Genomic DNA, 23013 nt, shown 5'->3' on the forward strand with positions numbered 1-23013 from the left:
ATGTGACACCTCAACTATGTTCTGATTGGACACACAGTTTTGTCCCTTTAGGAAGGACAACTTCAGACTGTAATGTTTCACGTCACTCACCCATAACCAGCCAGAAAGCCCAGACTGGGTGGACTGACTTGGTCACTGATGATGTAGAGCTCCAGACCAGATGCGTTTGCAGTCCTGGCTGTCCCCACAGATAACGGCCCTGCTTCTGTCTGATTCACGATCCACCACTCCCGGACGCCCTCTGCGCTACTGTTGCTGGATTTATGTAAGGACAATGTGATGTTCATGTAATCTTTACCTTAGGGAGCACACAGAAGAGTGAAGAGAAACAGGCATGTTGACGGCTGTACAAATGCATAGCAATGCACCAAATGGTGGAGAGCTGGTGTATTACCAGGGTAAAGCTGCACAATAGGCTTGGCATTGGAGTCGCTCGGTGCTCTGATGTATCTTGGGAAAATGTTTTTGATGGTCCTTAATAAAAAACACCATTACAAATGATCATTCAGGTGAATGTCTTTTTAGTGGTAAAAAAAAAGTAAAGAAAAATATGTCTGCGTTTGAAGCTTAAACTCACACTCCTTTGTGCCTAGTTCCATTCAGAAGAAGACTTAGATCAGTTCTCATTTGTTTGTCCAAGTCAATATGGTGTTTCCCTATTGCAGTTTCAGCTTTGGCACCTAAACTGAGGTCCCTGATGGACAAATGCAGCAAATGAAACCAAACAGAAATTAATTCAGTTAGTTAATTCATTAATGAAAACCTCTAAAAGTCTAACATCTTTGTCCTGACCAGAGAGGAAATTCTCATGAGATGATACCAGGGGGATGATTGTATGAAACATGCCTGGGTCCCATAAAATAAATGATTTTTATAAATTCCTATTACCGCACTTTGACAAAATTATTCTACATATAATGATATATTTGTATAAAAACATTAAAAAGGATAGTTCACCAAAAAATGTAAAATTTGCTGTTAATTTACTCATCCTCCAAGCCATCCAAGATGTAGGTGACAGTAAAGAAGATTTTTAGTTGTGGTCCATGGCAAAGGCGCTGGCATAGGGCTCGAGCACGAGATCTTTTAAAACTTTATTCTCGTTTTTATAGTTCAAATGTTGAGAGTGCACTATTGTAATACGAGAGAGCGCCAGCACGAATCTCTCGGCTTGCTCTCTCATATATAGAGGTTATGGTTCTGCTCTCACTCAGATATTGCATGTGCACCCTCAAACTTTGTCCTGTGTGCGTGCGAATAAGTGCTTAATGCAAACAGGTATTTATTCAATCATTTTATTTAGTGAGGCGCAACCCTCATAGAAAGAATTTGTGTATTATAATGTATTTGGTTGGTAATATATTTTCAATTCGCAAGATAAATTTTGTGTAGTGAATTCATCGAACGGAGTATGCTCTAGAAAAAACAAACACCCAGTGTAATTAATTACTGATAATGAGAATGCTACAAGCATGTGTTGCATATGTATATAGCCTAGCTCAGTTATCATTTGCTCGCAGAAACAGTGGTGAAAATGTGTTTTATTTCTTAAAAAAAAAAAGATGCACGTTCAACTTTGGGGGAGGGGGTCTGGTTGGACACCCACTGGCAGAAACATAAATCGGGAGCCTATGGTCCTTGGTGATTCAAATAATGCAAGTCAGCAGCTACCAGCACTCTGAGAGTCAAAAACAGCACACCAGGGAACACAGTGGCTCCTGACGATATATTGAGGTCTAATGAAATGAAACGATTTACAACATTATTTTCGGCACACATTGTGTTTTCCGCACACTGGTTTGTTTTAAAGAACTGGTTCAATTCACTCATTTGTTTACTGTACATAATTACGCAATGTATACGTTTCAGAATGTATACACAACTATATTAAAGCACCCAATAATGATGTGAAATGTGGATGTTTTACATGTCTAAAGCATATAAAGTGAATGAACTGGTGTTCATCAGCAACAATGAGAAACATTAAAAATTTCATTTGGCCCCTTCATTCAAGTGCTCGGTTCACGCACGCACATATCAGCAGGTCATCGGTCTTTGGTCCGAGTCGAACCGCTTCCTCAGTTCAGTAACTGGAGCACTGAATCAGTTCATTCATGATAGGATCAGATACGCTGCTATTTTGGCTCATTTCGAGTCGACTGTCAGACATCTAAAAGTGAGTTTTGATCGAGTAACTTGTAGATCTGTTTCAGAGGATTCAGTCTGCTAGAACCGGTTCAGAAGAATGATTCGACATTTTGCCTCAGGTAATAATGCTATAAATAATGTTTAGTTCTTGCATAGACTGATCATTTTGCTTCATAAGACCTCAATATATCATTGGGTTATTCATTTTAATTCTCAAAGACGGGCAGCTGCTTACTTCCATTTCATGAATCACCAAGGAGCAGAGGCGGATCTAGAAAATCCTTTTTAGGGTGGCATGGGGTCTATGAGGGGTGGCAACACTACAGCAAGCACCCATGCATAGTTTTTGGGAATTTATGGGCTGACATACACAATTGTGTTCACAAATATTGCATTACCATGAAGTAATCATCTGTACTGTTTAAAATGAAAAATAAATAACAACATTTCAATATCCATCATGGCACCAAGTCAATAATACACAATGTAAAAAACTTCAACATGTCATACATGTTTCTGAGCTTGTATCACTAAAGACGAGCAGTTCTATTAATATTAGATAAGCTGCTTGGATGGTAAAAATCACATTTTAGTGTAAGTTTAGGAGCAACAAAAACTTTTGAATTTCCTAACATTAGATAGAAATACAGTAATATCAAAGCACTGAAACTGGATCAGTTTTGAAAACAATGTTTGATTTTCTGTTATTAACAGAGGTGGGAATGTCTGTAATCAACTATATACTCTAGCAACCCCCCCAGAATATCCTAGGAACACTTTATCAAGCACCTAGAACATCTGGAACATAAAACTATTTACGTTTTTTAAACAAGACTTTAAGACAAGCCGGCATAAATTTGTCTTTCAATTTTCTTAAATGCTTACACACACAACTCAAATACACAGATGAAATGAATAACACTGTAACAAAAAACACATTAGGATTCAGGAATTATTTTGCAGCTCAAAGTCTATTACAAATACAGATGTATAATACAGCAATGAACTTTTGGGAAAAAATTATTTTCATTTTACTACTGTAAAAAAAACTTCAAATACCAAAGAATTATATATGAACTTGTCCATATCAGAAGGTTGCGACCTTTCGCATGGCATTTGTCTGTCACGCGCTCGCTTGTCAGCATCTGCATGCCACAAGGTTGTGATGGGGTTCAGGTTGTGGCGCTTTCCATAGGACCCCTATGTCGTCACGACATATTGACCCACAGATAAGGAACGTCTCGGTTACTTACGTAACCCTCGTTCCCTGATGGAGGGAACGGAGACGTTATGTCCCCATGCCACAATCTCGAACCATCGCTGGTTGCCCGGGACTCGTTCTCGGCTCCTCAGCGTAAAACCTAATGAGTGGATGCACCTGCCGCCTATTTATACCCGTGTGCACGGGAGTGGCGCAGGTATGCAAAATCCACTAGCCAATATTCATTGGTGTTTTCTCTTAAGTCAGAGATGATTGGGGCTCCCAAGTGAATCCCCTATGTCGTCACGACATAACTCGTAGTGACCGACAGATAGGGAACCCTGATTACATTTATACTTTATTCTGTGATAATTCTAGTGTGTTGCACAGCTTTCTCTTAGGGTGCCAGTTGCTAGGGGTGTGCGATAATGCAAATTTTGGTATTGATCCGATACCAAGTAAATACAGGGCACGTATCGCCGATATTGATACCGATACCTTTTCCTTTTTAATAAATGACCAATTACACTTTGAAAATTAACAATAACTTATGTTGATATGACTAACATATTACATTCACCTTAAAGCTATGTGGATATTATTTGCCTTTCTGAAAGGAGTTTGCAAGCAGAGGAGTCCAGAATATGAAAGCAATGCGTAAAGTTTCATGTTAAGCATTTTCCTCCCATAGAAAAGAGTTATAAAAAATAAAAAATAAAAAAAACTTAACATGGCCTAATGCATTAAGAAAGTAATATTGAAAGGCCAACTCAGTATACTGATGATGCAAACTATATGCAGGCAAGCAGCCCAGGATATGAATGCAAAGTGCATACATGTTAAGTGTTTTCCTCTGATAGAAAACCTTTATAAACAAAAAAAACAAAAAAAAAAACAATGTGGCTTAATGGTTGAAGACAGTAATACTGTATAAAAAAGCCAAATTCAGTAAATTGAATGGGTCTGGCTTCCAGTCTTTAACTGTACAAAATAAGCTCGTTTTGCTGCTTGCTTGGTATTGCAAACTGGTGTTTCTTACCATATTATTTTAATGAATTGTCTTAATTATAAACACACGCGGGGATAGCACAAACAATTTTACCGTTTATTGCACTGTTATTTTTCTCATGATTTCCCTACCGTGTCTAATGAAGTGGAAGTCTCGCACATTCAGTCTATGACAAAAGCTTACTTCCACATTGAAAAAGGTGAATAAGTTTGGTGCTGTTGCCACCGTAGCGAATATCTACTGTTCCATCTCTCGCTGTTGCCAATAATATTCGCTTGCGCAGATAATGGCATAACAAAACACTAAAGCAGGGGAGAAGCAGTAACATTTGCATAAGAGACGTGAAAAGAGCGGTATATAAACACACAGACATGTCTATTCTTTGTTGAATGTATTAAGCAATATATTAAGTGTAGGGGAGAGAAAATTAACCTAAAGTATCGATCTAATCAGGGTAGTATTGATCCGATACCGATATCAACGTTGTTATCGATACTATCGATATTAGGATCGATCCACCCACCCCTACCAGTTGCCAACCCGTGCCACCCCGGTAGGGCCACCCCTGCCAAGGAGCACGGTTTCAGGTAAAAATCCTGTTCTACCGAAGAAAAAAAGTCACTTACATTTTATATGGACTGAGGGTGAGTAAAACAGCGAATTTATCTAGAAATATTTTATCTAAAATGTTTGGATCTCGGGGTGAAATCTGGACAGCATTTTATTTTTATTTTACCCATTAGCCACCAGCAGACCAGGCTCTTCTAAGTGCTCAGTGTAAGCCTGTGTGCCGGTGTGATGCTGAACTCTACAGTACCTCTGTATGGACCAGGTGAAGGTGAGAGGAAACGTCTCCTTTATGTTATTAAGCATTTTAATGAGGTTCTCCCTGCTCGGGGGGCTGATGGTCCAGAGCGAGTTGGAACTTCCTTCTAGTTTGGCTATTGTCAAATCCTTGTGAACATAAGACTCCAGGAACTGCATGGCATCCTGCAGAAGACACAAGCATCTTGAGCTCTATTTAGAAACAATCCGGAATGCACAATTTATCATCATCAGGCAATATTAGCTTGTTGTCAGATCAGCATTGGTATCAGATATATATCCATATACTGTATATATATATATATATATATAGTAGTATTTCTAAAATAGTATTAATTCCTAAATAAACCCTAATTATTTTACAATACAAGGATTGTAGATGAAAATTTGTTAAATTGTGTGACAAATAATGCCACAATATCCAAATAGTCCTAAAGCAAGTTCAATTTATTTATTATTTTGATTATGCAATGAAATGTGAAAATAGAACTCTATTGGTCATTATTAATCAGCTATCTGAAATCATTTCTATATATCAGTAAATTACTAGAAAACATGTTTATGTCAAAGTACAAAGGAGCTGCGGTGATTTGAACAGCCAGAAACTTAGTTCCTTACTGCATCAGAGCTGTATTTTTTTGAAAACTTTTTAAACTCTTCAGAAGACACGTTTTTTAGAAGGTTCCGCTGGGCGCTCATCGTGAAGATCGGCTGAAAACAATAAAACAAAGAACAGAAAAAAGAGATCCATGTTAATTATGAAATGGTAGGCAACTTGAGATTTGAACGTTTCCCATAGGATAAACAAAAACATCAGGGCCTGTATTCTTAAAGATTCTAAGAATCCTCTCAGAGAGATCCTAATTTAGCTTAAAAATTTCTAACTAGGAGTCTTAGCTTAAAAGTGATTCAGGACCAATCTGAGAGTAACTCTGAGCGAGGAAAATGCAAAAACTTTTATCTTAGTGAGGAGGCGGGGCTGACCCCATTGCTAGCGATGACACAGTCTTTTGAAGACTGTGATTGGTTAGTTATCTAAGAAGGAACCAAAAGAGCACTTTTAAGAGTAGGGTTTATTATAAGCCTTCACTTTACAAATTACATGCGTAATTTTTCCTGTTTTACCGTACTCTCTCTCTCTCTCACACACACACACACATTATATATGTATATATATTCTTTATTTTTTATTTACCATGCTGTCATACTTAACGTATTTTATAGGAAATGAACAACGACACAGTACGGTTCTGAAAGTGCTGTAACAGACCCAAATCACCGCTGCTGCATAGTTGCATTTTTCCAGTTGCCAAATATGTTAATGTAGTTAATGTAGTGATTATGTCCATTTCTGGCGCTATGGCATTTCTGCGCTGTGTCGGAGATATTAGCTTGTCTCAAATAAGATCGGTCACAAACATGATCCCTGCACGATCTAATGTGTAGCATCTTAACTCACTGTCATGCATTGTGTGCAACACATTTCTTCTCTCTCTTCATGTTTCGTCCATTTTCTCCACTGCTAAAGAAACTCTTAAGCCTCTTAGAAGTCCTCGTCCGTACTCCTAACAATTTTGGACCTTAAGACCTCTTTTAAGGGTTAAGATGCTTTCTGAATGACTTTTTTCTTTACTAGGATCTTTTCTTTAATTTTAAGATCTCTTAGCGCTAAGAGTTGCTCCTAGTAACAATATTCTAAGATTTTTCATGAATACGGGCCCTGATCTCTTAGACAGCACTAAACAAATGGAGACATTTATATACGTCTCCTGCTTCTCAGATGTTTCTCCTGAGAAAAGACCCCTATAATTTCACATGTGTCTCTTCTAGAGTTTGAGAAGAGATCTCAACAAAATCTGTGCTCTGATTTTCTGTGATACCACAGCCGTATCACCCTGCAGCCCAAGATCGGTTGCCCATGGAAGCTAAGCAGGGCTGAGCCTGGTCAGTACCTGGATGGGAGACCTCCTGGGAAAACTAGGTAGCTGTTGGTAGAGGTGTTAGTGAGGCCAGCAGGGGGTGCTCACCCTGTGGTCTGTGTGGGTCCTAACGCCCCAGGATAGTGACGGGGACACTATACTGACAAATGAGCACCGTCTTTCGGATGAGACGTTAAACCGAGGTCCTGACTCTCTGTGGTCATTAAAAATCCCATGACACTCATCGTAAAGAGTAGGGGTGTAACCCCAGTGTCCTGGCCAAAGTCCCGCCACTGGCCCTTATCAATCATGGCCTCCTAATAATCCCCATCCACTTGATTGGCTCTATGACTCTCTCTCCTCTCCACCTGTAGCTGGTGTGTGGTGAGCGCACTGGCGCCGTTGTCCTGTGGCTGCCTTCGCATCATCCAAGTGGATGCTGCACACTGGTGGTGGTTGAGGAGAGACTCCCCACATGATTGTAAAGCGCTTTGGGTGTATAGCAATACACAATAAAAGCGCTATATAAATGCATCATTCATTCATTCATTCATTTTCCAAGATACTAAAGTCTGAAATCAAAAGTCAAGGATCCAGTGATGTTATTGTAACTAAAACTAATATATATATATATAAAGAAAATCATTGCTGGTAATTGAAATAAAGCTGAAATAAAATAAAATATAAATATTAGATAAAAATTAAATGAACTAAATACTGAAATGAAATAAATAAATTACTGTACTAAAATAACTAAAACTGAAATAAAATATTAAAGATAAATAGAAAACACTGCAAAAACAATAACTAATAAAACTGACATAACATAATTACTAAACTAAAATGAAAATGAAAAAAATATAATAATAAATTATAATAATGAATAATATAATAAAATAAAAATAATAAATAGAAAAACAATAAGTAATAAAATTGACAATATAAAATTACTCAAATTTAAACTAAAATCAAAATGAAAATGAAAACAAAATAATAATAATAATACTAATAATAATACAATTATAAAAATCAATAACTAATAAAAATGACAAAACGTATAATAAAATGACTAAAAAAACCAAGTAAACTGAAAAACATGCTTTCCATATTCATTTTATAGATTTATAATCTTACTGGATGACTCATTTGTGTATATTTTGATTTCTGCAAATTTATTTTTAGGAGAAACACCTGAGACAGAATAGAAAGCAATAAAATGTATCTTGGTTTTTACTGAAAGTAGAAACTGGCAGACATCTGAAATGAGCATGCAGATGAGCAGCACAGTGACGTGTACCTGAAGTCCTCCCAGCGTGAGCGTGACGGACACGTCCAGCGGAGTGTTGACCACTCCGGCCACAGATTTGATCAGAGACATGAAGAGCAGCGGGAACCAAACGATGCAGATCAGGAGCATCACGATCATGCCGCCCATTCCATACTTCACAACCTTCTTCTTCTTCTGCCCGCGCGGCTGAGGGTAACGCTGCCACACGACACACACAGACAGATGCTTAGGATGCTGCCTTAGGAGGAAGCTGCCTATGCACTGTAGATAGTCTTATTTCTCACTCTCTTACCTTCTCGGACTCCCTCCAGCATTTGAGGATGAAGATGTGAGCGTAGATGTCCTCCACACAGATCCAGCTGGACAAGCTGAGCGTCGTGTCCGTCCAAACCCAGTCCATCACCGCCCGCAACTCCGTCAGGAACGGGATCAGACGGAACCTGGGACACACAACGCATACTAAGAAGTTATGTATGGAAAATAACTGGCTTGCTTTAACCTCCTTTTACTTATAAAAATTAGCGGTTGACCGATATACCAGCCGATATTTGGTGTTTTTTAATGATTGGGCATTGGTCGCTAAAGTTTTTTTTTTCATTCCACAATAACAAACACTAAATTATGTGCAACATCACCCTATAAAAACTGCTGCTGAACATGTTTCTCACCCCTGGAAGAGGAAGAGATTGACGTAGCTGTAGCTCTTGGTGAGGAAGTTTCCCAGGATGCGAGTGGGATATCCACAGCGGATCTGATACGCTGACAGGCCGAAGTAAATGCATTTCACAAAGTACCACAGCTGAGCGATAGTGTTCTGACTGAAGCGCCTGCACAAAAGAGATAAAACACATGTCAGGACATTCTTTTTAAATGTAGTGAAATGACATTTTTTGTAAAATTCCATGACTTTCTGCTTATATATATATATATATATATATATATATATATATATATATACACACACACACACACACACATACATACATATACACACACACACACACACACACACACACACACACACACATATATATATATAATACTTTATACTGCAATTGGAATGGATACTCTCACTAAAATGGCCTTTTGTTGATGAAAATAAAATTTTTGTTTATAATATGCAAAATTATGGATTTTAATCTATCAAACAAATAAAGGATTAATGAACATATAATGTAATTTAAAATCAAAATGGTCCTGAATGAATGATTTTCATTCAAACTGAAATTCTGCATCCTGTTTGCTATCGTTCTTTTACCTCTCTGTGATTCCTGGTAGGATGAAAAACATCCAGAAATGGATGCCGAACACCAGGATGACCTGGAAAATCACTTTTCCCATCACCGTCTTGCGGAGGTACAGGGCGCGATCCACCACCATCGTGCCGAACTGGATGAGCACCATGACGAGGAACGGCCCAGGAACTTGGTCTTCTGACAGCGAGGATGTGATATCAGCACCTCCCTGATGTTTCTGTGAGCCAGACGAAACACACATCAACACACAGCCAAGGAAAGTTCATTTTAAGAGTCAGTTTAGAAAAGAAAAAGGCAGATCTGATCAGAAACCTAGCTGTCTACTGGCATGCATCATGTGTAAAAAAATTGTTTTTTATACTTTTTATAATTGCAAATACTTCCAAATTTACCCCAAATGCCCAGAAGCCAAAGACAATAATGATGAAATCAACAGTGTCTGCTAGAAACATGAAGACGTAAACGTCCGACACGGCGTTGTACTCAGGATGGATCAGGTTATAGAAGAACTGACGGATGGGCTGATAGAACTCAACCAATCTGAAGAGGGAAGATAGACAGAGAATGAAGAGACAGGCTAATATAATATATTAAAATTAGGATAAAGAATGAAAGCGTGTGCATCAATCAGTCAAAACAGTCAGCATGAAATGGCATTCATAACCTATTTTACTTACATAATCTGTTCAATGAGAGAAAAATGACTTGAATTTTAAACTGAATTGAAATTGAATTTTATAAAGTGTAGGGTGCTATGAAATTTAGTTTTTTTCCCAAATTCCATGTTTTACATTTTACATTTTTCTGGATTCCGTTTAAATATTTTAATTTAATTTAAATAAGCAAAAAGCATGTCTAATCAACTGAATTAATAAAATTTGAGCAATTTAATAATTTATAACAGTGCCATATGAAATATTTTTATTTGAAAAATCTGTGTTATCTGTTTTAATTTTCTGGATTCTTTGTTTTACGGTTTCATGCAAATTTATATCAAATGTGTGCATAAAACTAAAAAATATTTTAAAATATATCTATTTTTTTTGGAAAACAGTGCACAACAGAGATTTAAGGTCACTGCACACCGAGTCCGAAATTTTCGCACGTTAAAAAATAAATACGACCACATGTGGTGTCAATCATGTTTACACACTGCCTCCCGAAACTTTCGTCCATCATAAAAAAATTCGGATCAGGTTCGATTTTCTGCGTTTTCGCATCCGTAACAAGCATTTTGATAGGAAAGGATGACGAATATGAAAAAAAAACGCATACGAAAATTTCGGACTCAGTGTGCAAGGACCTTTACTCTTTAAAATTAAAACATGGACCAAAAAATTGTGTGATAGTCCTTAAAAATAATGTTTAATATGCTGTAATATACTCTAATATTATTGGTTAATATTATTTGTCTCCGCCCACACAGCCTTCATTGCATCCACATAAAGAAAAAGTTGCCTCAGTGGTGAAGAAATATTATATTTCTTTAATATAAATAAATTATTTTATGTAATATTTATAAATATTATAATTAGTTATTATTTTTTTTTTAAAGATTTTTTTAATAAATAAAATTTATTATTTATATATTTATCTATTTGTTTATTCTAACGATAACATCTGTTTTCCCAAATGCACTTACTTTTTGATCACATAAACCTTTGCTTTGATGAGCTGTTCTCGGATCTTCTCCATAATCATTTCTTTGCGGCTCTTCTGTGGTACTTCCGGCTCTAGGGTGCTGTTTTCTCTACGAATGCTGTTTCGTGTGCTTGTGCTGCCTGTGAAACCAAGCACAAACATCACCACAGTTAAACTCATAGTAATGCTTACTATAAACAGCCAAGAAAAAAACTGTTAATTTCACTAGTTGTCTAAAATGATGATGCTTGTCCACTAGCTAGATCAAGATGAAACCAGTGCTAGTAAAACCAGTGCATGAGTTTGTCTATGCATGTGAATTTGAGATCTGGGGTGTTTGCATTACGATTCCTCACCGTGTTTGGAGTGCACAGATGAGCGGCGGGACAGGTGAGATCCGCTAGTGCTCTGTCGGGACAGGTGAGATCCACTAGTGCTCTGCCGCCGCAGGTGAGGCCGATGCTCAGGGTAAAGTATTTGCACGTGCACCTGGGACGAGTCCAAGGACATGCCGAGGTTCACAGACTTGAGCGAGTACGCTGAAGAACTCTTCTCTTCCTCGGGTGGAATCGCCACCGCCATCTTCCCCTCGTCCAGAGAATCGTCCCGATAAAGACACTCATCCTTATGGGATGCTTTAGGGTCGTCTTCATCCCAGAGACCGTGACACTGAGCCCGAGAGAGAGAGAGAGAGAGAGAGAGCAGGAGCATTAATTCAGGAAAACAGACTTTAAGGTATCGCAGGATTGGAAAAGGAAAACTGTGATTCATCCAAGACCCATTTATTGCCTGTTTAATCAAAGTTGTAAAGTAAATAAATGGCACTTTTGGAAACAGGACAAAAATTGAAATACCATTAAATTAAGCAATAAAAATAAATTAAATAAGTAAAAACAACCCCCACAAAATCAGGGCTTTAAAACTGGATTCTGCAGGGCTGCAAAATAATTACAAACCCTATTAAATAAATCTGAAATGCTCATATAATATTTAACAAACAAGACTCTTTCTGAAGGCTTGTTGGGTTGTGTTTTAAAATCACACAAATATTTACAAGCAGTGTTTTTCATTTCAGAAAAGCAAACAGAAGTAAAAAAAAAAAAAAAAAAAGCATGACATTGCACTTTTTAACAAGTACTTTTTGATATCACAAAAACGGCAAAATCTGAAACTTACAGATACATAAATGTTCTAATTGTAATTTTTTAACTGATCTACAAATAATATAACAAATATAAGAATTATTATTATTAGGAATGCTTTATATAATATTTATTTAAAAATATTTTATATATTTTTAATTATAAAATTGTAATGATTTTTTGTCTTTTTGAACTGTAATGTGCGCTGATGAATCTGATGAATCTTTCACAGTAGGAAACATTTAACTGTAGAAGTAAAAGAAGTACATTTTAATTCTTTTCCCACACACTCATTCTGAAGAGGTAAACCTTTGCTTTTGCTTTTAAGAATTAAATTTGACTTGAATTATTAAATGGTCCTTATTGTCAAAGATGTGTTATAAATTGTATAATCTTCTCCTCTCCAGGTTTCAGATCGGTCTCGATTCTGCAGATATTACTATGTATCCTGGTGAAAAGTGCAATGTCATGCTGAAGCTCTTTACTTTTGTTTGATTTTCTGAAATAATCTGAAACCTGGAGAGGAGAGAAACCTCAAACGCTAGGAATTGATTTTAAAAATCCATTTTATGGTTTTCAAAGCTCTCAACAGTCTAGTGGCTTCGTTTAGATTTCTTAATGTCTGGTGAATTATGTTTCCAGCCGAATCTTGGCTCTAATCTCTCGTCAAAGTTGCTAAACATCACAGAACTGAAGCAGAAAACGAGCAAAACAGTATTTATTCTGAGCAAGATTTTGGAATGCAAAATCCATTAGTGTGCAAACCTTAAAACTCAAATAAATATGCAAACATATACTACATAAATATAATAACAAAATATACTTATTTAGGTTTTTAATTTCTATATATTCGGCATTTATCTTTGCCTTTGCTAACTCAGCGAACACGGAACATTCTCTCAAAAGTTATGAGCAACGTTCATCAAGTAACTTTAAAAGAGCATTTTTCAAAGTTATCTAGTTTTTAATAATTAAATTATTCTATGTTTTAGTTGGACATTTGTCTAACATATTTCACGTTAGTATCCATTTCAGAATGTTCAGAGAACATTCAAACCTTCAAATGTAACGTTCCCAAAATTATAAAATAGAATGTTCATTTAAGCGTTGTTGCATAACTAAGAATTTTTTTTTTTTTTAAACATTTAAACAACTGGATGTTTTGAACATTCTGAGAACTTCGTTTTCGTTACTTTATGGGAATATTAGCAAACCTTTCTTTGAACGTACTTTTGTCAGGTGGGCTAGAATAATTTTTTATTATGCTTCAGTTGCTTTACTGACAAGCTTTATTAGTGCTACGAGATTCGCCACATCAAGCATCACTATGATGTGACACATGAGAGTATGTACCTTTAGTATGGATCGGTGGAAAAACAGCGCCAGCAGCTGAACCAGGTCATAGTGCACGTATCCTTCCTTCTTCTCCGTGCCGATGATGTTGGGCGGATGGTACGGCTTCCCCTTGTTGACTTCCAGGTTCTGGTTGAATGGGAAAAAACTGAACTGGAAGAAGTATTTGACAACGATGGTGACCTGGAGAAAAAAAAAACACATTTACAAATTATTTATACCTATATTTAAAGTAATAGTTCACCCAAAAATGTAAATTTGCTAAAAATGTCCTCACCCTCAGGCCATCCAAGATGTAGATGAGTTTGTTTCTTCATCAGATTTGGAGACATTCATCATTACATCAGTTGCTCAGCAATGGATCCTCTGCAGTGAATGGGTGCCGTCAGAATGAGAGTCCAAACAGTTGATAAAAACATCACAATAATCCACAAGTAATCCACACCACTCCAGTCCATCAGTTAACATCTTGTGAAGGGATCATTGCGGTGTTTTAACTGTGTTTTAGTCCTTAATCCGTAATAATGCTTCCTTCAGTGAAAAAAAGTCCATCCCCTGTTGCTTCTCACCTCAAAATCCAGCCACATGTTTGCTTTGAACTGTTTTGGCTCGTAAACCATGCTTGATTTGTGCAAATTTCTCTCCTGATTCAGAAAAGACGACTTTTTGAGTATTATGAATAGAGGATTCAACTGTTTAAAGTTAAAAACGCCTTGATGGATTTGTTTCTTTTCCCCTCACAAGATGTTAACTGATGGACTGGAGTGGTGTGGATTATTGTGATGTTTTTATCAGCTGTTTGGACTCTCATTCTGACGGCACCCATTCACTGCAGAGGATCCATTAGTGAGCAAGTTATGCACTGCTACATTTCTTCAAATCTGTTCTGATGAAGAAACAAACTCATCTACATCTTGGATGGCCTGAGGGTGTATAACTTAAATGTGTAACTGCGTCTTCACAGAATCTGTGCCTCCAGAATTCATTTCTACAGCATTCACTGAAAACAAACCCTGACCTCTGTGTACACGATGGCCGTCATCCAGAAACGCTTGCTGGGCCGAGGAACGGAGAGCATTGCCCACAGGAAGATGAGGATGGGCAGCACCAGCGTCGCCATGGAAGCCGAGATCATGTGGTTCAGGATGATGACCAGGTAACAGACCATCTCAGAGTGCGCCACCAGCAGGTTATAGAGAGCGTAACACAGCTGGAGTCCAAGCGGCTGCGATTTATAGAAACGCTCAGAGTTCTCCAGCTCCTCATCGTAGAACATTCTGGATAACAGCGCAAAAACATTAAATCACATTAAAGGACCTTTGCAGGCAGTCTCTTTGTGCTCCAGCAATATTTCAATAGTAGTAATGTTGTTATTGCTAACTAAAACTAAAATTGCTGAAATATTTTTTGCTAAAATAACACATATTATATTCAATTAAAAATATTAAAGATATGAAGATAAAGATGTTCTAAAAGATGTTAAAAATGACAAAAGCAAGCACATTATAAAATTACTAACTGAAAACTAAATCTAAAATTTAACTAAAATTAAATTGCAACTATTTTGAAATTTCTTTAAAAACAAGATGTTTTCTTTAAAAAACTAAATGACAAAAGCTCATAATAAAATTACTGAGATGAAACTAAAACTAAAGCTAAAATAAAAAAATGCAACCATTTAGATATATTTAAAAAAACAAACAAACAACAAAAGCACATTTTAAAATTACTAAAAGAAATAAAACTGAATATAAATGGCAAATACTTAACTAATAAAAATGACAAAAACATATAAAATTAGTAACTGAGATAAAACTACAATTTAAATAAAAATAAATGGCGACCATTTAGAAATACTTATATAAACAAAAACTAAAAATGACAAAAACACATTATAAAATTACTAAGTGAAATAAAATGAAATCTAAAGCTTAAGCTAAAGCTTGAATTATATTTAAAAAAATAAAAATAAACATGACAAAAGTTCATAAATTACTAACTGAGATAAAACTAAAATAAAAAAATTACAACTATTTACTGTAAAATATTTTTTAAAACAAAAACTAATAGAATTTACAAATGCAAATAATAAAATTACTATCCATTTAACTATTTAGATTTTTTTTTTTTAACTAAAACTAATAAAAAACAAAATAACTAAAAAAAAAAGACTGAAAATATAAAAATAAAAGCTAATTCAAAATATTAAAGGGGCGGTTGATTGCAATTTCACTTTTTAATGTTAGTTAGTGTGTAATGTTGCTGTTTGAGCATAAACAATATCTGCAAAGTTGCAGCGCTGAAAGTTCAATGCAAACAGAGATATCGTCTTTTAAAATTCTGGAATGTTTTTATTATTGTATTATAATAAAAATGATTGGTTATAGTTTAATGCCTACAAAAACAGCTGGTAAGGGACTACAACGAACTACTTCCCGGGTCTGATACGTCACAAACTCAGATAAACCCCGCCCTCGGGAACATGTAAGGAAGGGGGCGGGGCCATGCTGTGCTGCTTTAGAGAAGAGGAAGAGAAAACTAGGGGTGCACGTAAAAATCTATTCATATATGAATCGCGATTCTGTCTTCTAACGATTCTAATGGATTCACAAGTTTCAAAATCAATGTTCTAAAACGGCCGTTCTTAATACTGTTCCTCGCGTCGCCCTGCTCTGCATCTCTCTCTCTCTCTCTCTCTCTCTCTCTCTCTCATTCAGATCGTCAGATCAGCTCCAACAAACTGTTCCAATTATACATTTTCACATAGCAATGAGAAGCGTTATACATGGACGCGTGTGCGGTTGCCATACTGTATTAAAACTTTAATCAGAATAAAACCGTATATTAAAAGCTAACATAAGCAGTAGCATAATAACAGCGTATCTAAACGTATGAGACAACAAACAAACAAACATACCATTAAGAGCCGTGCTTGCACAGGTTCTGCGTGATCCTCTTCACTAATATCCTCTGCGTCTCAATCGGGCTCAAATTGATAAACAATATATACGACGCCATTGTTTACAATACAACCGGAGCACATGCCGCTGAGCTGAGGGGCGGGACATTTAGACGCACGCTCGGCGGTTTATTGAATCACAACACACTGAGCCAGCTAACTAATCAGAGCCCATCACGTATTTCTGAGGGAGGGGCTTCATAAAAACAGGAAATAATCGAGGCGTTTGTTCAGAGAAGAGACAAAGCGGTGTGGAATAACGGTAAATTATATGAAAAATAATGCGTTTTTAAAAAAACGAAGCATGAACACATGTTAGACTGCACCCCATAAACACAATCAAGCCTAGAAAAAAAACAGTAAACCACCCCTTTAATAAAAAACTACTATATAAATAATAGTAAAATAACACTGGTTTGCAGTAAGATGTGACATAATAGGGATTTTTACCACACTGACACCACAGAGCCCTCTGAATAAGTGGTAATGTAATCGAGACAAGCTCTATGTGAAAAAACTCACTTGTTGAGCAGCAGTTCGCTGGCGGTAAGATCAGTGGTCATGGAGGGCAGCAGAGGGTCGTCCAGTTCGGATCTGCTTTCGGGCGTCATCAGCATCAGCCGTTTGTCACTGTCACTTTCGTCCGAGCTCACAGACAGACGGTCGAAGCTCACGGCTTTGCTGTAGCTGGGCGGCACGTCAGCGTCAGAGGTGTTGGGGGCGTCTGTGTCCGGGGTGAAAAGATGCCCGCTGATCACGTCCGTCTGCACGTTCTCCGGTCCTGATGATTCACCTTCTTCCTGTCGGATCGGCTGTTCACCCTCCTCATCTTCAGTAACGCACAGCTCTTCCTCCTGATGCTCCTCACAATCCAGCTGAGGAACCTGAACATCTTCAACTGCTTCCTCTGGATCCACCAAATCCCATTGGACTTCCTCTTCCACGTCTCTTGTTACTTCCTCTGCCAGCTCACCTGTCACTTCCTGTGTCACTTCCTCTGCCAGCTCACCTGTCACTTCCTGTGTCACTTCCTCTACCAGCTCATCTGTCACTTCCTGTGTCGCTTCCTCTACCAGCTCATCTGTCACTTCCTCTACCAGCTCATCTGTCACTTCCTCTACCAGCTCATCTGTCACTTCCTCTGCCAGCTCACCTGTCGCTTCCTGTGTCATTTCCTCTTCCAGCTCATTCGTTGCTTCCTGTTTCACTTCCTCCTCTTTCACTTCCTCATGATCTGCTCTCTCAGGCTTGTCCTCAACAGTCTCTGTGGTTTCCTCCTTTTTCACCTGCACCTGCTCTGGTTCGTCCTCCACCTCGTCTATAGTGTCGTTGGTTCCTTGCCGAGAGAACAATGTGACGCACTGAGTAGCTTCACTGGAAGCAAAACCACAAACACAACACAAACAGGAAACAGCTGATGAGTTCAAAACAATATTACAATCACTGTAAACATATCAATCTATGAACAGTATAACATTGAATATTGGCTTTGAATAACACAATTACCTGCAATGCTCTGTACAAAAATATAAACAAATAGAAAAACTTAAATATTTACTTTGTAAACATTTGCATATTTACTACTGAAATATCATCCTTTTTGAGGATTTTATTCATTTCTAGAAGCTGATCTGACACATCAAATATGTCCATGTAAAACCAATCATTTTTATTATGCTACAATAATAAAAACATCTGCATCATATATATCTTATTATTAAACTAATGTATTATTTTATATTAATAAAAACATTAATAACACAAATAATAATACATTCCATTATTTTTATAATAAAATATTATAATTATTATTATATTAAAATCATCTATTATCATGATTAATAATAGTAATAATAATAATTCAACTATTGTTACGTTAAAAAAAAAAAAATGCTGGGTGCTTTTATTGAGTTCCACCAGATGATATTTGTAAAATATAATGAGAATTAATAATAATAATAACAACAACAACAAAAATTAAGCTATTGTTATTCTTATAACAAATAAATAATTATATATATATATATATTTTTTTTTTTTTTTTTTTTTTTATTATAATTTTGTTATATTTAAAAAAAAAAAAAATTGGTAACACTTTAGAATAGGGAACACTTATTCACTATCAACTAAGACTTTTCCCTCAATAAATTCCTAATTTGCTGTTTATTAACAGTTAGTGCGGTAGTTGTTAATTTTAGATATTGGGTAGGATTAGGGATGTAGAATTAGGTCATGTAGAATAAGGCATTAATATCTGCTTAATTACTACTAATAAATGGCTAATATTCTAGTAATATGCATGCTAACAAGTAACTAGTTAAGAGACCTTAAAATAAAGTGTTACCAAAAAATCATATCTTTAATATTTATTTATCTATTTAGTTTTTTATTTTAGTCATTTAGCATTTTCTTTTCGGTTGTTTATTCATCTTGGTAAACCTGTTTTCATTTATTTTTTAAATGTAATGCTGAAATCAAAACAAAGGGAAAAAAACAGAGCCTGATTGGAGTCTGTAGGGTGAGGATGAATGTGATGAAGATGTAATGATGATGAGTCCAGCACCTGGACATGACGCTGCTCCCGCTGTCCGCAGAGGAGTTGGACATGTCCAGACCGTACATTTTGCGCAGTTTGGGACGAGCGCGTTCGCTGGTTTTGGGAATATTCTGAGGCATGTCGTCCAAGTCGTCTAAGGTGGACTGACGGGAAAACAGCATGGTGGCTTCGGTGTATGCGCTGACAGACGGACAGATGGACAGATGACATGAGCGGAAATATAATGCAATGAAAATGATGACAAGAAAATGTTTTTTTTTTAAATAATGAGGTTGCCAAGTCTCCTGATTCTCAAATGTTTGTCCTGAGAAAATAACTTTAAATGTCATGAAAATGATGTCATAGTGCAAAAAATATTAATCATTTTTTTTCTAATCATTGTATTCTAAATAACACAAGTGAAAGCTGAAGACCTGGAGATGCTGTCTCTGGAAGCGAAGGAATCCAGGCTGTAGCCAGCTCGTCTGCGGCGCTCTCTGTTTGAGCATGAGTCCTCCTCACTGATCCGGTCCAGTCCAGATTCACGAGATCCGTTCAGCTTCATCTGCTTCTGGTAGTACACATGGATGCTCTCGCGGGACGGCACATTTCCCTGCGGGACAATCAAAACATCGGATCAGTTCTAGACCAACATCAGCTAAACCGATTCATTTAATGGCTAAACATTAAATTATTGAACTTAAAAGTTGAATTAATTACAGAATTTTTTAATTATTAAATTTAAACATATATTTCTATAAGCAGAACCTTCTTGACTTCTCTGGTCAGCATGCAGCGCTCGATGCGCAGAACGGTGGAGATGTCGATGTATTCTCTGCAGACGGAGTTCAGCCACTTGGTGATGCTCTCAACGGTTGTCAGAAACAGCACCCAGGTGAACTTGATGATGTTGAAGACCCTCTTGATGATGTTGTCTACAGGAAGTGGAAAGGTTAGTTTGGTTTGTCTGAAGTCTATATGAGCAGAAATGAATGCGCTCCAAGAACACACCTGGTCCGTCCGTTTTGTCTTCCTCTGAACTCTGACGATCTTCTTCACCGATCTCTATCGCCACATGACCTACACACAGGAAGTTGCTTATCCATGAGATCAATTTGGCCACCATTTTTCAGTTAAATTTTCTACCAAAGTCTATTTCTATGTAGCTATTGTGACTTTTTATCTCACAGTTCTGAGTTTATATCTGTCACGAACTCGGCCTCTGTGGCCCTCCCTGAACACCACCGGAGGGCACCATCACCAGAGTATTAGTTCTGAACTGCATCTCCCACAATGCCTTGTAACTGAGACTGATTGCTGCACAGGTGTTTCCCATCTCTGTGCCCTTTATAAGCTGCAAACCAATGCTCACTCATTGCGAAGTCTTGTTTTGCCCTGGCTAACACTTCTGAGCGTATCGCTTGTCTTTTGTGATCTCCTGTTTATGACCGTGGACTGTTTACCTGACTCTGTGATTCTCTGCCACCTGCCCTTGTGATCTGATCTCTGGACTATTAGTTACTTCTCCTGTCTGCCGCCTGCCTCGACTTAAGCCTGGTAATCGTTTATGTATTTGGATCTGTCTCTGTCACCCCTGTCGTTGTTGTCTGATCTTCGCCTGTTTGATTCTGCCTTTGAATAAAAGCTGCAAATGGATCCCCATGCTTCAGACCCGTCATTACAATATCTCACAATTCTCTCTTTATTTCTTGTTTCTGGCCTAATAACATCTGGCAAAGGGACTAATAAAAACTTGCCTTCGGGCTAATTTGGGTACATTTACATTCATGAAGGTTGTTTAATGTACACTGTCCCTTTTTGTGAAATAAATAAAGAAAAGAAAAATGTCAGAATTACAAGATAACTCGGAACTCAGAGTTTTTTCCTTGCAATTCCAAGTTTACATCTCGCAATTCGGACTATTTTTTGTTTCCACCATGGAAAAGAAAATGCAATTACAATTTCTCATAATTCAGACTTTATTTCTGACAAATTCTGAAGAAATCACAAGTACAAGATATAAACTCAGAATTGAGAAATATGAAATATATGATTTTTTTTTTTTTTTTTTTGTTTCCACCATGGAAAAAAATAATAAAAAAGGCAACTATGACTTATCTCATAATTCATAACTTTATTCTCACAATTCTGAATTACGCATTTATATCTTGCATATTGAGTTTATCTCACAATACGCAATTATTCTTATGTCCAACAATTCTGAATAATTGAATTGTCACAATTACCTTTTTTTATTGGTGGTGGAAACAAGCTTCAATAATTTTCAGAAGATAAAGATTGCCGTACCTTCTTTCTTGTCTTTTCTACGTCTGCGGCCGTATCGCTTCCAGAAATGACGTCTCCCTTTGCCTCTTTCTTTCAGGGCTGCTTTAGAGTCAGCGATCCAGGTGTGATACACAAACTACAGAACATCAATATGAATTCATCTATTAATGCTATGTTTATATAGTGTTGCACAAGGACGTCAACACATTCACATGACACATGTTCAGCCATTTCAGGAAGCCAGATGAAATTTCACATATATTACATGCATCATTTAGACCAAAATTTGTTTTAACCCCTGAAAAGTCTGAATTTGACACTGGATAAACAAGCACATCCACCACAGAATACCCACACTGAATACAAACAACTGTTTTCCACCCAAATTTTCCAAAGCTTTGAAAGCCATTTGCATTTTTAACTCGTATATACATGTGTATTGACATGTTTTTATTCATTCGTTGGATTGAACGAGTTGTTTGAATCCAGGTTACACAAGAAAATGGAAAATTCAAAGACAGTAAATGTTTTTTGCTCCACTAATATCTGAATGATTCGTGAATGCTTGGTTTAAAATGGTTTGATGGTTTTTGTGGTCATTTCTCAAATACAGTGGAGCAAATCACATCATTTAGTAGCAAATAAAAACCTTTAAAGTAAAATCAACAAAAAAGAGACAATGAAATGACTTAAAATAAAAGTACCTTCCCAAAAACACCACATGAAACAATGAACAACACCCTAAAATCATTTCCATTCCATGCATCCTCGAAGGAGTTACATTTCAACATTTCACATTTTTACAAATATCATGACTGGAACAACATGGAATGGAAATCTTACAATAAAACACGATCAACAAACACAGAGATGGAAACAGAGATGCCACGTTCCCTGCGGTGGTACCTTGGCCGCCCTGATTAAATACTGCAGAACAGTTTTGGGCAGTTTAATGACTGATCTGGGTAAAGCCACAAGGGCCGAAGCAAACTTTCTGATCGCTCGCTGAGAGGAGAAAAACCAGGAGAAAGTCACAGCATCAGTGTCCTGAAGCCCTTCAAACAGTTACAACACTATACAATACAACACATGAACAATTAATCACAAGTTTGTCACTAAACAGATGGATAAAACCTCCGCAACAGATGCTCTGGAAAAAAACACTCTCATTCATGATTGCATTGCATTGCATTTTATGTTTTGACCATAGAAATAAGCATTTAAATATCATCTCACTCATGACGACCGATATCTATCTATCTATCTATCTATCTATCTATCTATCTATCTATCTATCTATAAATTTAGATTAGATTAATCGCGATTAATTGCACCAAAATAAAAGTTTTTGTTCACATGTGTGTAATGTGTTTTATTATGTATATATAAATAAACACACATGCATGTACATATATAGAAAAATATGTTGTTTATATATTAAATATTTATA

At 36.8% G+C, this 23013-nt stretch overlaps 1 protein-coding gene across 4 annotated transcripts in view; it reads right to left on the bottom strand.

Annotated features, from left to right (window-relative positions):
- LOC131531932 (piezo-type mechanosensitive ion channel component 2) overlaps positions 1 to 23013 on the bottom strand; it is a 99247-nt gene that overhangs the window by 2523 nt on the left and 73711 nt on the right. For 3 of the 4 annotated variants that reach the window (XM_058763139.1, XM_058763149.1, XM_058763129.1), the window contains 21 exons: positions 22470 to 22568; positions 21585 to 21699; positions 20289 to 20357; positions 20046 to 20212; positions 19712 to 19890; positions 19305 to 19478; positions 17264 to 18115; positions 14801 to 15059; positions 13783 to 13965; positions 11644 to 11956; positions 11289 to 11427; positions 10039 to 10186; positions 9649 to 9863; positions 9059 to 9217; positions 8683 to 8830; positions 8400 to 8588; positions 5802 to 5894; positions 5176 to 5348; positions 578 to 694; positions 395 to 474; positions 91 to 298 (listed from right to left, as the gene is read on the bottom strand). In XM_058763139.1, the coding sequence (XP_058619122.1) occupies positions 91 to 298; positions 395 to 474; positions 578 to 694; positions 5176 to 5348; positions 5802 to 5894; positions 8400 to 8588; positions 8683 to 8830; positions 9059 to 9217; positions 9649 to 9863; positions 10039 to 10186; positions 11289 to 11427; positions 11644 to 11956; positions 13783 to 13965; positions 14801 to 15059; positions 17264 to 18115; positions 19305 to 19478; positions 19712 to 19890; positions 20046 to 20212; positions 20289 to 20357; positions 21585 to 21699; positions 22470 to 22568 (4079 nt within the window). The remainder of the gene's footprint in view (positions 1 to 90; positions 299 to 394; positions 475 to 577; positions 695 to 5175; positions 5349 to 5801; positions 5895 to 8399; positions 8589 to 8682; positions 8831 to 9058; positions 9218 to 9648; positions 9864 to 10038; positions 10187 to 11288; positions 11428 to 11643; positions 11957 to 13782; positions 13966 to 14800; positions 15060 to 17263; positions 18116 to 19304; positions 19479 to 19711; positions 19891 to 20045; positions 20213 to 20288; positions 20358 to 21584; positions 21700 to 22469; positions 22569 to 23013) is intronic. The other variant, XM_058763155.1, reaches the window with a different exon arrangement.

Source organism: Onychostoma macrolepis, chromosome 02 (assembly GCF_012432095.1).
Source record: "Onychostoma macrolepis isolate SWU-2019 chromosome 02, ASM1243209v1, whole genome shotgun sequence".
In the NCBI taxonomy this organism is placed as follows: Eukaryota; Metazoa; Chordata; class Actinopteri; order Cypriniformes; family Cyprinidae; genus Onychostoma; species Onychostoma macrolepis.